The sequence below is a fragment of the Hippocampus bargibanti genome, linkage group LG14, assembly GCF_051943395.1.
Source record: "Hippocampus bargibanti isolate YZ-2025 linkage group LG14, ASM5194339v1, whole genome shotgun sequence".
Lineage (NCBI taxonomy): Eukaryota > Metazoa > Chordata > Actinopteri > Syngnathiformes > Syngnathidae > Hippocampus > Hippocampus bargibanti.
This window is the reverse complement of record NC_142747.1, coordinates 6,861,426-6,879,085: the sequence shown is the minus strand read 5'-3', so window position 1 is coordinate 6,879,085 and position 17,660 is coordinate 6,861,426. Positions and strand designations below refer to the sequence as shown.

The 17,660-nt window shown below is 40.8% G+C and overlaps 1 protein-coding gene across 4 annotated transcripts in view; it reads right to left on the bottom strand.

Annotated features, from left to right (window-relative positions):
- Nucleotides 1–1,954: 1,954 nt before the first annotated feature.
- nectin1b (nectin cell adhesion molecule 1b) overlaps nucleotides 1,955–17,660 on the bottom strand; it is a 201,650-nt gene continuing 185,944 nt past the window's right edge. For 3 of the 4 annotated variants that reach the window (XM_089012993.1, XM_089012995.1, XM_089012994.1), the window contains one exon: nucleotides 1,955–5,255. In XM_089012993.1, coding sequence (XP_088869119.1) covers nucleotides 5,019–5,255 — 237 coding nt within the window. In that variant the 3' untranslated portion in view covers nucleotides 1,955–5,018. Of the gene's footprint in view, nucleotides 5,256–11,231; nucleotides 11,419–17,660 lie in introns of all 4 variants that reach the window. The other variant, XM_089012996.1, reaches the window with a different exon arrangement.

Below are 17,660 nucleotides of genomic sequence, written 5' to 3'. Positions count from 1 at the left end.
GTCTCACAGTGGAGAATTTTGAAGAAGACAGGATAAGACACATTTAAAATACTGTAGAAATATTTCTTGTCCAATTGCCTCAGAGTTAAATAGTTTTAAATTCCGCCAAATTCAATGTTGTCGTTTGGAATTTTTCAACAACACAGGAGCCAGCGACAAAGTGTGACGCAATTGGGCTTGATCAAACGAAAAATAGTCAATGTTGGAGATGCGATGGCGGAAATCGAGTGTTAATTAAGACAGCCGCATGCTAAATTATTTTCTGGCTGCCTTTTGCGTACGGTGATGACATTTGTCGGTTCTAAAGTGGTTTATAGCAACTAAAAAGGCAGGGTAACCTGTTGTGATTGATTTGATTACTAATTCTTATTATTATTGTTATTATTATTATTATTACTATGAATTGAATGCAGTGCATATTAGAGGTATTTCTCGCCGTTCAGGTCGGGAAGTGTGAAATTGGCAGATGAGTTGAGTGGGCACCAGTGTCAGTCAGAGATTCAGGCGGAATCAGATATTATATTGTATCGGGTTTCCGCGCTAACCAGCTTCTTTCAGTATTGTATATATACCAGGCTGACCGGAGATGAAACTGGTTTGTGTTGGCGCGGATGGATGTCCTGTGCAGAAACAAGACTGACGATCAATGGTGCACTCCTAATGAATGACACAAGGCAAGTATGATGACCATTTACACAGATTGCTATACTGTTTGCTGACCATACCAATACGTGCTAAAGAATTGTAGAAGCCTGTCCTCCACCCAATGAATGTGGCAGAGAAAGAGAGGAATGGATGAACATATCCTAATGGATATATTTACAGTACAGAAAGATGGATGGATGGATGATAGATTAGATAAAGTGGATGAATGAATAGATTTATGACTTCGAAAGGCGATAATTCAATAAATGGGATGAATACATTAATTAAGGAATTACAAAGGATGCATGAATGATGATGGGTGAAGCAGATAGCTCATAAATGAATGCAATCATCGACGGACACATGAATATTCAATAAAGGTTTAGATGAATGAATGAATAATGGTGGATAAATGTACTGAATACATGGAATGAACATGGATGGTCAAACGAAGATTACAGTGAATGCATGAATAATAATGATTGACATGTGATGGTGGAATCATGGATCAGTAAAGTAAATGAATTAATCGATTAGGGATCAACTCTATAATGGAGGAAAGAATGATACGGCGGGAAGATTGAAAGATTGATACGACCACAGTTTGGAATGAATGGAAATGTTCATGATTTATGGTTGATAGACATGGGTAGATGGGAAAATGAGGAATCATACTGAATGGATTAATGATAACGGACATAAGATAGAGTCATACATGAATAAATGGAATGAATGAATGGCAGGCAGGATCAACAGTCAAATAAGATGAAGACAATGATGAATGAAAGAAAAATTACATAAAAATGGCGGATGATGTTTACAATAATAGATCAATAAACGAATCAGGGGGGAGATAGCCAAATGAATAATGAATGAAATAAATGAATGAATGACAGTAACGCCATTTCTGGCGACAACTCGGCGGCATCTTGTTCACTGCGGTTTTGTGTGCGAGTGATTTTGTGAGTTTGGGCTGTCGCAGGTGAGTCACATAGGATGTTGATGGAGTCAGCTTGTTGTTTCCAAGGTTGTTGGCAGCGTCCCGCAAGCTTATCGTGGCTCCGCAGAGACGCTGGCTCGTTCTTCTGCTTGCCCCAAAATGAATTTCTCATCTTCCTCGGCAGCCGCCTGAAGTTCAGCTGTCAACAAGAATCACAGCGGGCAAATTTTGGAGGTTGACGGTGTGACCTTGACTTGCACTACCAATGCGTAAACTCCTCCCCCGAAACACCATTTGTTTTAATCAAAACTTTTGTTAAAATGAGATTGATGCATGACAAAAAAAAAAAACAGAGGACAATTTGTGAGGTTTAATTTTAAACGGCATAACTTATTTAGTTTTTGTTCCATCCAACACACCAGATACATTGTTAATATTTACAGCAAACATAAAATGAGAAAAACAGGTAAATGTCTTCAATTACACATGATGTCATCATTCCAGTAAGAAGCTAAACGGGTGCTATCATCGCATCTAAAAAAACAACAACACATTGAGTAGGAAGAAGGTGTATCAGGTCTACAAATAAATATACATAGTTATAAAAATAAAAGTTACAGTTGGGGAAGAAATGATACATGGGGAATAAATGATACAATGATACAATTGGGGAATAAATGATACAATGAAACTAAAGTTTTGACACTTTGAAACTTGAAGCATACTTATAATAATCCTTATTACTTACATATACATACAGAATCATCATCGCTATTATGTGTCACAAATAGAAGACAACGTTGTGTTTCAGTGGTACGCTAACAACAACAACAATCTCCTCCGCAGGAAGTCGTACTTGCTCTTTTTAAGATCCACTACAGCACTTACAAAAAATAAATCACTTTCAACACATTTGAGTTTTTTTCCACATTAGCACAAAAACAAATATACATTTTTTTTGTGTACACATCGGACATAGCAAAAAAAAAAGTTACGTAAAGAAGACTTGTTCGTTTTAATGTGTGATGTGGTATTAGCTTATCTATGGTCTCCAATTGTCACAAGTGACACTAAGTGCTTCTATACAGTGGCAGGCTTCTTTCGGGGGTGGGATCCCAATAGCCATTGTTTCTAGACAATGTTTACACCAAGGGCAGTTCGGTTCAAAATCATGAATTCTGAGAGATGTTAGAGTGGAATTGAAGCAAAATGGTCTATGTGTTGGTAGTCCTAAAAAAGTCCGAGAGACATTGTTCCTGTGCCTTTCAAATTCTTGTCAACTTTCAAATCAACACATTTGACCTCCAAGTGTCATCCCAATCATATTGCTCACATGAAAATGCCAGTCATCCGCCATTCAACTTTCAAACACAACAAAATGACTTTTGAGCCCTAAATGGACACCCAGTGTTAATGCTAAAAATGTCGCTAACTAGTAAATGATGACTAAATTATTGCCAAAAGTCCGCAGCTATTTTTTACCTCCCATTTTTCAGTTTGACATTTTGTGTCATTTTGTGAAACATCATTTGGTGGCCCAGATGAAAGTACGCAAAAACAAAGAATGCATTGAATATTCAGAAGTTGTATTTGCCTGCTACCTTAAACCAAGGATGCATTTGGTTGTGATTTGTCAAGAACCAGTTGGGCAAATATCCCATAAGACATTTCATGCTGTTATCAAATTGGCTCAGAAGAGGATTTACATTTAGAATTTCAAATAATTTGGGCTTGAAACTAATTCAAAACAATCTTAAATTTAAATGAAACGGCAGCTCTAACATGTAAGGAAAGAGAGCTAGCTCTGTGCCAATTCAATGTCATGGAAATTTTCCAACCACAAATAACTCCAAAATTGTCCCACGGAAATTTACCGTGCGTTTTAAATCACTTTGGATTTTTTTCATGATGTTCGTGAGCGGTGAAAATAGCACGCGGAGCCAATAAGATATTGTATGCCTCACGTTAAAAATAAATAAATCTGGAGATACGTTATATGAGTTACTGTCTGTGTCTTTGGCAACTACGACTATAAAATATACCTATTTACAAAAAACATGCCTTGCACCGATGGAACTCGAGAAATACGAAAGGATACTCTCTCATCGCAAGCCCTTTTTTAAAAAATTGTTTTTTTAGCATGTGTGTGTTTTTGTGTGTGTGTCTGTGTGTGTGCTTCCTCGTAACTAAACGTGCTAACATTCACCTCTAACAAGCCAAAAAGGTCCATCAACAACAACAAAGCATCGGGAAGGTTCACCATCACCTAACATTCACGGGGCGAGCGGAGAGTTTCGGTCGCAACGTCTAACAAAGGAAAATGTACACTATCGTTGCCAAAAACAAAATGGAATCCAACAGAGATCTCAAATTAAGGCAAAATGCATCTGCCAAGATAATACGTTTGCACATTTGACTTGCCTCTAGAATTATTTCCCCCTCATAAGCAGCGCGACGATCGATTCAAACATGTTCGAGATTTTAATATAATTTTAGAACAAGTTGAACTTGTCATAAGACAGCAAGTGACAACAAGTTCGATGTGACTGAAGCATATTTGCCTGTGTGATTTATAAACCTTTTCTTATTAGTACAGAGCTCCTTTTTTTGCTCAGACTTCTTCGTGAGACTATTTTTTCTTGTTTGATGGCATGCAAATATTCCTCAACTTTTCTGAAAACAAAAACAAAGCAAAAAAAGATTATAGACTTCATTACTTTTTTCTTTTTTTTCAGACTGATGTTTACAGTGCCATCGAGGGGAGAGCAAGCAGGAAATTTGATTGATAGATGAAGCAAAGGCGGTGACGAAATGGTGTCAACAAGCTAGCAGTGTCAAGAGCGATGTCAATTTTTTTTAACTTCCACAAAGCTGTAAACCAGCAACTCAAATCTAAGCAACGTTCTTCCATTCAAGAAAAAAGTGAGCATTTTACTTTGATCATTTTCTTACGAGACTTAAACTTTTGGAGTTTATAACACCAGATCTAAAAACATTTCGTGAAAACATGAAATACCATAATTCAGAGTTCCTAAAGATTTAAATTGCAATATTTTTCCCCCCTGGCTGGAATGACCAGTTGAGGAAGAAAAAATCTGCGTAAAGAGTAGGTTAGCATTTAGCATTATTTTCTCGGTTTTGAATATGCACAGCCAATGTTTCCTGTATATTATTAGCATTTTTTTCATCAATTAGGTAACATCAATCTTATTCATTGATTTTATTTACTTTTGTTTTTTAGTTGACATTATCAAGGGAAGTAAGCAAGCAATTTAAGCAGGGAGAAAAGGCGAGCTATGAAACGGTGACTGGACAAGAGAACGAGTCGGTAAATTTTTGCGGCACACGGTAGAAAACGACGCCAGGCTGGAAAGAAGCGACGTGAGGTGGTGGGGAAGAGGTGCTAAGTGGATCTCGTGGTGGCGTACAAGCATCACACAGATTGCTCCTTTGGGAAGGTCGCTCGTGGGGTGACGGGGGCGGAGAAGCCGGTGTTGGAGTACATGGGCTCGTTGGAGGGTGGCTGGGCGTAGGCGTGCTGCGGCAGGAAAGTGACGGGCAGGTGGGCCGGAGGGTTGAGGGGCTGACACTCGGGCAGGTGCTCCACATCGCGCTGGTAGCTTATGTACTCGGTCGGGTTCAAGGGCTCTGTTGGATGGTTTCCAGAGTCCTGTCAGGAGGAGGAAGACAGGGGGGGGAGGGTGGTCAATGTAGAAATGTATATAAGCGCAATTTTTGGCAGCGCAAAGACAATACTATTTTGGGAAGAAATGTTCAATTGATTTTTGGTCATGACCAAGAAAACATAGGTCGTGCATTTTTTTATTATTTTTTATAATAAACGGATAAATACATACATCTGCAAATGGCTGATTCAGGGGCACAGAAAATCCTACTGGACCCTTCGCACCCTGCCCACCACCCTTTCCAGCTACTTCCCTCAGGCAATCGCTACCGATCCATGCAGACATTTAAACAGCATATTCCCCCTAGACATAAACTCTCTAAACAGTAACCCCAATATAATTGTATCATGCCTCTTTGCATTTTGCGCAACCCTGTGAAACAGCTTCCCTGTACTCACTTGAACCACTGTTTCTGACCTATACAATCTCCAGCACCAGACACTTTAAGGCGTTCAAGAACATCTACATCATTGCACGCTTGTTTTACTCCAAATACGGCGACTGATCATGATTTTCTGCACCAACTGTACAACTGTTCTCAGATTTTATTCGACCACTGACCACTTTAGCTCTGCTTGATACCTTGCACATTGTTTCATTTGTTCCTGAGAGGTACCACTTACATTAAGCAATTAGATTATATTGACATTAACCTTTATAAGTGTCCTCCATACTTATTTGGCATGTCTTTTTGATGATGATACAAGTGCAGCGTGTTCTACCAAAGATAAATTCCCTGTGTGTTCTACACACATAGCCAATAAAGAGGATTCTGATTCTGCATGTGCAACACTGAATGTGTCAGTGCATTGTACTCACTAAAAGTTTGGAGGTACATCCTGAAATTTCACTCAAAAGCTGAATACCTTTTATGAGTACTGTATTTGCCAGTGTCACACACACACACACACACACACACACACACACACACACACACACACACACACACACACACACACACACACACACACACACACACACACACACACGGCTGTAGAAATATTTATTTTCCCCATTCTCTGAGCGCGTCTCCCGTCAACTGCCCGGAAGATTTATTAGTCCTCCATGTTTGTTTGGCGCCAGAGGAACGTGGTTGCAATTCCACGCCGGAGCGAGACTCGATTCTTCCCCAGCAACGGGATTAGATGTTATGAACCTGCAAGCTCGAGGTAATATCGGACAGAAAACGCCATGTGGACATCAGCCGACTCATAAATAATGGGACATGCATGCTACTCTAGGAAGGCGGTTGTTAAAGCGCTATATAAATTAATATGTATGTATTGGATTGGATTTTGTACAGCCGCCACCATTTCAAACTCAGATAACTCCAGACCCATGTAACTTGGGAATTAACACGTTTTTTTGGCTGATAAAAGAAGAGTCAAATGTTTCTTCTGCTGCATTGATTGTTTCTGTAGTCCTAAAACCCAATATTCTGTGGGTCCTGCAATTTCAGTGAAAATGACAAAAACCCTGGCACTGAGGTGCACATGTTTTTGCACATCGTCTGGCAGTGAATGAGTTAAATGAATTGAAGATCTGACTTTCAATACATCTCAGCACTCGGAATGGGCAATGTGGCATCAATATTATTTCTCATATTAGACCAGTCAAAATGTTCAAAAAAAGGATATTTTGGGGTTGGAGCGTGGGGTTGTAAAACAGCAAGGACTCAACGCATTAAGGTGGTCAATCTGGAGAAATCCAATTTGATGCTTTTTCATAGTGGCCCTCATACATTTTTACTGGTGGGCAATGGACCAGCACGGATAGGGGGTGGGGGGGTAATTTCCAAATCTGGGAGCGGAACGGATGCCACGTGAAAGGAAATACGGGAAAAGTGTAAATTTGGCTAGAGAGACTGCGACTAAGAGTTTCACCCCGCGGACTGGGTTGCCATATTATGAGCTGCTGTCTGCATGCCGCGGCTGGAATGAAGATATGGAAAGTTGCGTGGCAATGCATAGGCATTGATCACTCACGCCACAAGAAAGTCACATGGTAAACTCATTCGTTGCTTTAAAAAGCCAGCAACAAATGAGTTTACATGATTTTTTTCCCCTAGAAATCCACAAACAGACTTCAAGTAAATCAACAACAACAATTATTTGCCTGAAATAATATTTTAAAAAATGAATAGCAAAACTTGGCAGAAAACAAAATTCATCCGTCATTCGAAAATAAAATGTCCTTAACTTCTCTGCTGGATGAGGTTATGTGTGCCAAATAGAAAAACAGACTGTTCAAATCAAAAATTCAATGCCACCTTAACTTGGGTGTTCCACATGGGTACCGCAAGGCTCTATCTTAGGCCAAATACTGTTAAGTTTTTATATAAGGCCATTTACCATCTGCCCAGAATTTAATACATTATTTATGCACTGTTAAAAGTGAGGTTGAGTTATGCCAGCCTGATGCAGTTCCATGGTTGGATAGAAAGAACAAATGCATACATTACTAAAGCGCTACCATATACTTTGAGGTATATCAACTCGGCTTGCGTAAAAACAAAAAAACAAAATGTGACTGGCTAAAATGACCATCAAAAGCAATGATTTTCTTCCTGTTAGATCAGCTAACAAAAAATGTGGCGCCCTGTTTGGAAGGGTAGATGACAAAGCTGATAGAACCCAAAAAGACCTTACACCTGACGAAACAAGCGGCAGACTTGCTTTTGGCTCGTTTACGTTTCCTTGAGAATAAAAAGACTTGGACAGTTTTGGGCCGGGCCAGATTAAAGGCAGATCTCGAACGTTGCACGTCTCGAGATTGTGTGGTTTGTTGTGAAGAATGGGCTGAGTCATTTCAGGTCATCAGCGAACAGTCAGTAAAACACTACTCCCAGTCTGCAACCCACATTCTTCCAAACTCTTGATGGATTACATTCTCGAGGTGATTCGACAGTCAGATTGATTTTTATACGGTAACAAACCCAAGATATTTACAGAATCTGAAACCAGAAAGTGTGGTTTGGTTGCAGGCCCCAACCCCACACATGTTTCCAGGTCAAATCATCAACCAATTACATAGATTGTGTCATTATTTTCCCCCTCCAAAGTTAATCAAAACAACTTTGAATACCTTTTAATGGCCTCAAGTTAAAAGAACCCTGAGCATATCGGGAATACCTGCCCCTGCCCCGAGATGGTTCCGTTAGCCAATCTCATAAAATGTTCATTCAGACTTCATACACACTTGCTTGACTGAGAGTCAAGTTGACTCTCCCTTTAGTTAGGACTCCTGCAATGCCGACGCAGAGGAGTCCACATGATTTTTTTTGGGGGGGAAGATCAACTATTAATTCCTTCCTCTCTTTGCCACTCTAATTAAAGTTCTTTCCAAGTTTGAGCAAACAGGACGACCGGGGGGACGAAGGGAAATTTATCAAGCGCATACATTTGAACCCAGGCGCTAATCTAAATGAAATCTGGCTCACCTTGAAGTCATTTTGAACTAGTTTGAAGTAGTAGAGGCCCCACAAATATCTGATAATGTAATAAGTCTGTCAAAGCCACTGTTGTAAAAAAAGAGGAAAGGCTCACAATCAAACTGTGATTAACAGGCGGTTGATTCATTTAATAGATTAGTATAGATTATCACCCATCCCCACCACCTCCGCGCCAAAAAACGTATTTATTGGAACTGGTGTGATATTTTATGGGATGAACGAGAGCTTCAATCAGACAAACTGGATTTTTTTTTAATTGAGCGGCGTAACCTGGGGGGGCACACGGGGCCTTTGTAGGCAAGCCGAGAACATCGACAGGCGAGTTGCGGGAGGACTTTGATGTTATGTAGTGAAGGCATGGCTGCGGCGTCATCACATCCTGAGCTGCTTACGGAACACTTGGAAAGGGGCGGGGGCGTCAGACTCGATATTCACTCATGGAAGGCACATTTGCTGCGAGTGCGCATGACCTCAGAGATATCCAGCACTTGTTGTATTTATATATGGTAACCGAATTGTCTTGTTTCATCTCCAGATGCTCAAGCATTCAATCAGGTACTGTTAGATTTTTTTTGTAATGAAGTAAATCCATAAATCAATTATTACGATTAGATATATTTTTGGTACAATAATTTACAAATTTGATTGATAGTATTTTAGCATATTTTGAATTAATAGAACAAGCAGTTGATGTCAGCCACAACTATCTCATCAGCAAGTTGATTAGCCTTAACTTGATTTTGGTAGCGACTAATTTTAGTAATCGAATAATCTGTTGATTATGAATGACAATTAAAAAAAACATGATTCAGAACAGCTCTGATTGCAAAGTAATTGCATACCATGGACAGCTAAAATCTTCCTGTGATGCATACCATGCGCCACCATAGGTTAAAAGTGTCACACGTTTTTATTTTATTTTTTAATTTTTTTCATTGTCACACAAATCTCTTTTTGTTCCCTCCATTTCCAACTACAAACATAGCAATCGATTTGGGACCAGTCTGCGGGCTACTGGTTGATCGCGATCGACATATTGGGCACCACTGTTCTACAGTTTATGAAATCGTTCGCCGGGCTTTAGCTACACCCGCACACCCTAAGGAGTTACAATACCAGACCTGTAGCAAATCAATACAACACTAAATTTGTCCGCTAAGTCTTAACGTTATGTTTTGATTATTGTAGCTCGCAGTGGTGTCTCGTCGCATTGCGTCACGTGGAAAGCAACCCGACGGAAATAAACACGGCGCAATCGATATCCAGCGTAAATAGCTGGATAAATATGCCACCTCCGCTCCTCGGGATGTGAATGTGAAGAGAATGGGCAACGACACAAGGTTTCAATAAACCCCCCTTGACTCCGCCCGGACTCCATTCGCACTTAAGTGGCAGTGGTTGCCATGGAGACCAATCTGTCAACAAAGACCACTCTGCTGTGTCGCCCTTATCCAAATTGACTTGAATTGATAGACGGCTTCGTTCCTCGACCGCGGCTAGGATGTCAAGAGCAACATAAACATTGCGACTCCACTGGATTTTTGAATCTTTGTGTTATTCTGCATAATAAACGGCAAAGTGTTTTGGATGTTTGAAGTCTTTCAAAAGCATATTCATGGCCCTAACAAAGCATGGAAGACTGAAAATGAAAAGGCAAAATATAAATCCATAAATATGGATGCGTTGAAGCTGACATTCTTACAGACTCCATGAAAAATCCTCATGCCAAATAAACCTGACGACCACATGTACCATGAAATATACTTTTCTTTTCAATATAATGTGCTGCTATTCGGAGTGGATTTGAGCGCTGCGCTAAACTTCTGTGCAAAATTCAGGGTTTAAAGGTATTGTAATGACTAACAGAGATCGTAGATGGCGTCATCACATCGTATTGGTTTTGAATCGAGATCAGCACAGATTTTACATAGATGATGAAGATTAGAATAGTATAGTGTAATACAGTAGAGTGTTAGTAACATTGAAAGTTGGCTCTTTTCAGTTTAATTTATTTAGTGCGATATCTATTTGATCTGGATGCCTTGGTATAAGCCACCCTAAAAGTTTAGATTTATGCTAGTTTACAATTCCTTAAAGTTACGCTGACTTTCCAATAAATTCTTGTTGAATGAGGGCAAGGTGGGTGGCGGTATTTTTGTTATTTTTTTAAATTGGGGGGTGTGGGGGGTGGCCATGGGAAGAAATTGTTCCTTCAATAAACGAATCTCAATAGAAAATCGTTGGGCACTACCAGGGTTTATTTTCAGAACACCATATGGCAGCGTCTCGCTCTTACTGCCAAACTGCATGTCTAATCCGGGAATGCCCAAATAACAAACCAACGGCATCCCTGTGGAGAGACCGGACAATCAAAGATGACCAAAGACCAAAGGAGAGGGCAGGACCGCGGGGTCGCAGGTGCGGTAAGATTCCCGCGTGTATAATTGAACAGGGAAGTCGGTGCGAGTCAGAGGGTGACAGAGGAGGAGGAGTGCATTGGTCTATGTACCTGGAGGCCAAAGTCTGAGGGGAAAGGCCTATAATGGCATGCGCTAGTGTGAGCTAGGCTGGATGGTTGCATACTCGACAAGGTCCCCGGGGCCAGAGTGAGCGGAGCTTCGCGGGCTGGGGGAGGAGGCCAAGGCTGCAGTGTCCAGCTCCGCGTACTGGACCTCACAGTCCCTGTGGCCCGAGTTCTGGAGACAAGAGAGGGCAAGAGGCGAGTGAGGAGCCATGTGGGACGCAGACGAAGATGAGTGTGGCGGGTCATTGCCTCCAGCCGGCGCGCGGCGATCGACGCGGGCAATGCCAATAGACACAAACGAAAAGCGCAAACATGTCTGTCAATGGTTATTTTTGACCATTAGTTTTGCTAATAATGCCCACCAACTGGTACAAAAATTACGTTTGAAGCGATACCGGATCCGCTGACAATCATACGATCAGCTCCGTTTTGCAATCACTTCATCGAATTGGGACATCCTGAGATATAAATAAAAAAACAATCTGGAAGGAATTTGTAAGGGTAAAGTCAGAAGATAGTAAATCATTCACTGCCAGACGATGTGCAAAAATGTAGCCACTGCAGTGCCAAGGTTTTTATTTTCACTGAAATAGCAGGACGCACAGAATATTCCCTAGTTTTAGGGCGACATAAACATTCAATTCAGCGTAAGAAACCTTATACTATCTCGTTTCATCAGAAAAAAAAAGAGTTAATTCCAAGTTATATGGGTCTGTATCTGAGCTTGAAATGGAGATGGCTGTGGAAAATACAATACACCCGATACTGTACATACATATGGATTCATATAGCACTTTAACAACAGCTGAAGCTGTAATAAAGTGCTAACTTGGACAAAGGCAAATGCTGCTCCCTCATGGAAGGGAAAAACATTGTCAGAGGTCTGACCAGTGCATTATCGGCACCGCCGCAAGAAAAAACAAAACTCAAACACATTCAGGAATGGCGCTCCACGAGTGAACTTACTTTTTGGAATATTTAATGTTCATGTGATTAATAGGACTATTATTAACATTTTAAAATGTTGCTTCTTTTTTTCAGTCATAAGTCATTCTTTTCATGTGGATGAAAGTACAAAAAAACCATAAAGATACCTGAGTTATTTCCGACATGGCCTTTTTACATACAGACACAAAGTTGCCTTCACTGCTCAATTCTCTTCCCATTCCAGCACTGATCGAGTGTTGATTTCATTGACGTGCTGCATTCCTGGTGATGCTGAGACATGCATGTTTGCGTTCATGTTTGTCGAGCCGCCAATTGAAGCGATGAGCGATTGGCCTGAGAGGTTGACTCAGTAAAACAACTTCAGCGAGTTAATCAATGGATAATGAAAGCATTCAACATTGGCTCTTAAAATACTTTTGATCCCCCCCCTCCCCATCGTACACAGCATTAGCGTTTGTCGGTCAAGTGGACACTTGAAGGCGGTACGTTAAAGCCCCTCAAAAATTTAAATAGATAACAAGGATGATGGCTCTCCCACCATCCACCCATAGCCCAGTTGCTAGAAGCATTTTTTTCAGTATGTGAGAGTGACAAGCAAGACTAGTCAGAAAAATACTGCAAAATATGTATGCCATCTTCAAAAAGGGAAACATCTGCAATTATAATTCAAATGGGATGGGACCATCTCCGTAAATGTTTTTCATGTCTTAAATGAAAACAATAAAGTACTTATTTAGACGGAAAGCCTCTTGAGACTGAATCCACAGCCTGAATTGCCTCAAAACACAATCAATCAACCACCAAGTCGACAAAACCCAACAAATTCTTGCATATATTATGCCGACCCTTTTTAGATTACATCCTGAAAGTGACCAAAACAAAGCTAGCAATTTCTTGTGAGCAGGTCCATGCTAGGTATGACCCAAAGCTAAGCTAGCTAGCAGAGACACTTTTGTATCTTGACATTGTCTATGAACTGAGCAAAGGTTTGTTCTTGTGTAGAAAGACTGACAGGAAGACAGAGAGATTCTTCAATTGATTGAGTTGTGTTTTTCTCATTCGACTAGCTTAAAACACGTGGGATTTATCAATACAAAGCCATTTATGATGCAAGACTGGTGTCCAGATGTTCGACATCTACGGATATTCTCCACACCTGGCGTTTATTAGCCTACTTTCATGCTAGTGGTCACGGTGCACAAAAAAACTGTGTTTATTTGAATTTCCTATCTATCTATCATGCTAGCTAGCGGTTGATTGATGTATAGCTGGCGAGCTGGCTAGCTATACATAAATCACGAGGATCGAAAATATTCTGTGTTAACGTATTCAAAAAGTTCAATCAAAGCAGAAAAAGTTTTCATGAAATGAAAATGCAGGTCCCAGTTGCTGTCAAGCTGTTATCTGTGGAGGGAGGTGTAGGCAACAAAAGAAAACAGCTGACAATTGATTCAAATAAATACACCTCCTAAAATAAAAAAATAAATTATGAAAGCCATCAATAAAATTAAAATCAGATATGAATTTTACATCCCTACACGCAGCCATGGATGGCGATGTGAAGTCACCTTGCCGCTCTTTTATTCCTGAGGAACAGCAGGATTACAGGGAAAATATTGAGGCTTTTACCAAAATGAATGTTAATAGTTCACATCTCTCCCCCCTTCGCAGACAACGTTGTCGCTTGCTGCCTACTTACATTTTGGAAATATTTGTCACGAGCAGGGTGCAACCAGGGGGAAAATTATAGCCGCCTCGCATTGGGAATTGGCAGATAGTGTTTTGCCCCCGTAGAATCGTCATTAGCAACAGCTGTAGCTCGCCACGTCGCTCAAAAGAAGTGTTGGGAAAACCACATTTTCCTTGTTCTTAAAAATGGAAGCTTACAAAAGGAATGGATGATCAAGTTGTGTTTTAGATACGCCAAGGCCCGGATTGAATACAATCAATAACCTGGACTCGATCAATGAAGCCATCCAAGGTGAAAAAGAAATATTTAGCGAATAAGCCCCTGCAAGTTCAGATGAGTGCCCCTTTCAAAAATAAATAATATACACCATAAATACCGAAGCAGCATAAAAAAACATAAAAATTGGAACGATGCTGACAGCTGAGAAAGGAATCAACAGCGGAGCTCAGTTTTCCATTTTAAATGATGCCTGAGAGCACCAAGAGCTTTGACTTGGTACTTATGTTGTTCATTCAAAGTAACTAGGGGTGAAAACGTGGATAATGCTTGGTATTGCAATCACAACCTCATCCTTGTTATATTGGTGTGATTTGAAGCCATAGCAACGAACAGTGACGCCATTTCAAAATAAACACGTGTTGCATTCACATGAAAAAAAAAAATACTAAGGAGGTTGAGAATTTTCATCTGAGCTACTGTTTCATGCGACAACAAAAGAATCGTGGCTCGTGGTGGATGTTTACCATGAGAACATGAACAATGTTTGAAGGCTCCACATAAGGTAAGTATACTTGACTCTACTACTTTTATATTGAACCAGAAGCCTGGCGCAATTGTCAAGGAAGAAGTGGATTGTCTGGGCTGCTGCGGTTTTACAGTCAAGTAATAATGGGGAAAAAATAAAGAAAACAATAAAAGATCCAGCTGCAACTGTGGAAATATAGAGGAGGACTCTAAATGTATTTTTCATTCATTAATAACATCACTTTACACCCATGCTAATCAGAGGCAGGAAGCTATGCTAAGATATGTTAGCTTAATGACGACTGTCACATCCTGATTGGCAGTAGTTGTCAGGTTTGCACCTGCTCGCTTGTACACACCTGCTGACAATCACCTTGTTATGTCATTGGGTATTTAATAGGATTAATTCGGCTGATAGTTTGCCAGTGAATTGACGTGCGTCGCTACTGCCAGTGCCCAGGTTAGATTTCGTCTACTACGCTTCTGTTGTGTACCCGGTCCAAGGACCCCTACCCCCGCTAGTATTCTAATTCTACTAGTCGGCAGTTTTGCTCGTCACACTTTCCTGTGCCTGTACGTTTTCCGTCTGTAGAGTGTCGATTTTTCCCTTGCCCCCTACTCACACTTCGGTTATCTTATTTTGTATTTCTCCTGGCCCATATTTGGGACCAGCGCCTTGAGTTTGTTTTATTGTTCGATCGGAGCGGAGTTGTGTGTCCTCATTAAACAATCTTTTACGGAACTACTGTCTATGTCAACTGCTTTGGGGATACAGCTACTCCTTTTCGTTAGAACGAGACGACACTCTCTCGTTCGGAATGTGACAACAACAATTCTGTCGAAGAGGCTTGAGGTGTGATGAAGATTACGTTTGGTCAGCATTATCGTGACCTGAGAACATTTTAAATAAAATTGCATTTTATTTACTTATTTACATTTCATTTTTTTATTTTCATAATAATAATAATAATAATACATTTTATTTCAAGCGCCTTTCAAAACACCCAAGGACACTTTACAATAAAAACAATAAAACAAAGCACATTACAATAAAACCATAAGTAAAATGATACATAATAAAATAGCAGATAGAACTAGACATTGAAAGCAATTTTAAACAAGTGGGTTTTGAGGTGAGCCTTGAAAATAGGGAGGGTGTCAATATTATGGATGTTGGGTGGAAGTGAATTCCAGAGTTTGGGAGCAGAGCGGCTGAAAGCTCTGCATCCCATCGTGGTGAGACGGGCAGAGGGCACATAGAGGTGAAGGGAGGATGAGGATCTGAGGGACCGAGAGGGAACAGAGATTTGAAGCAGGTCAGAAAGATAGGGAGGGGCAAGGTTATGGATGGCTTTGAATGTAAACAGAAGTATTTTGAATTCAATACGATGTTTAACAGGTAGCCAGTGGAGTTGCTGGAGGACAGGGGTGATGTGGTGAAAGGAGGGGGTTTTAGTGATGATCCAGGCTGAAGAATTTTGGACGAGTTGGAGTTTATGGAGAAATTTCTGATTGATACCGAAGAGAAGTGCGTTGCAATAATCGTTGCGGGAGGTGACGAGACTGTGGATAAGGATAGCATTGGTGTGAGGGGTGAGCGAGGGACGGAGACGGTTAATATTACGGAGGTGGAAATAAGCAGACCGAGTTATGTTATTTATATGGGACTGAAAAGATAGTGAGCTATCGAGGATGACACCCAGACTCTTGACCTGAGGGGAGGGGGACACGGTTGAACTGTCTGGTGAGAGAGAAACTGTTAGTTTTGTGGAGGGTGGATTTGGTACCGACAAGGACAAGTTCGTTTTTGTCACTGTTAAGCTTGAGAAAGTTATGAGAAAGCCAGGATTTAATTTCTGAGAGGCAAAGTGAGAGGGATGTAGGTGGAAGAGAGGCGTCGGGTTTGCTGGAGAGGTAGAGTTGGGTGTCATCCGCGAAGCAGTGAAAGTGAATGCCAAACTTACGGAAAATATTGCCAAGAGGAAGTAGGTAGATAATAAAGAGAAGTGGCCCCAGGACAGACCCTTGAGGCACACCAGAGGACACAGGAGAGGACCGTGAGGTGAACGAGTTGATTTGAATGAATTGTGAGCGATCAGAGAGATAGGAATGAAACCAGCGGAGTGGGGTATGTGTGATGCCTATAGGGTGGAAAGTCTGTCGAGCAGGATAGGGTGGGAAATGGTGTCAAAGGCTGAGGTCAGGTCGAGAAGGATGAGGATGGAGAGTGAACCGGCATCGGCTGCCATTTATTTGTACGCTTTTTCATTGAGGTATTGCAAAATGCATAAATGAATTCGGACATATGCCGGAGGTGGGCGTCTAGCTTTAGACTATTTGGCCTTGAAGAAGGTCTGCGCCACACAGTGTGACCCGATGGTTGAGGTCAACTTATTCATTTCGCTCCTTGTATAGTTTCGCACATCCACATCAACACCAGCTGGCATCAAGGCTGCTACGGACCAAATTTTGCTACTTCATACATTTACCTGGCAGTGAGTGGTGTTCTGTTCGATGTAAATATGTTAGAGTTAATATGCCCCTTAAAAAAATAAAGCAAACAGATAGCCATGGTTGATCTATTCAGGCCGCAACCGTATGTCTTCAGTCAGATTGTGACGATTAGGTATTTAATATGTGGGTGTGTGTGGATGCCTGTGTTGGATTCTGCGATGGTTGAAGTTGTTGCTGGTTATGTTGCCAATGTTTCATTGTTGCTCGGTTTTATTTTTGTTCCTGGTACACCCAGCCTCCTCATGATCTGTGCTTTACTAAATTAAAGAAATAGTGCTCCATGACTTATCAGCTACGCTAGGGAAGATGCGACCGAGATAGATAGCGATAGCTAGAACTTGAGAGGAAGAGATCCAGAGAGTAAACAGTGGAGATGTAGATTTCAGAATCAACTTCACATTGAGATAGTATGATTGATAGGAGGAAAGATAGCTACAGTGGAAATTAGAAGTCTAACCATGTATCAGACATAAAAAAAACAAAGTAAGACCAAGACAAGCTGGAAATGGGACACTGAA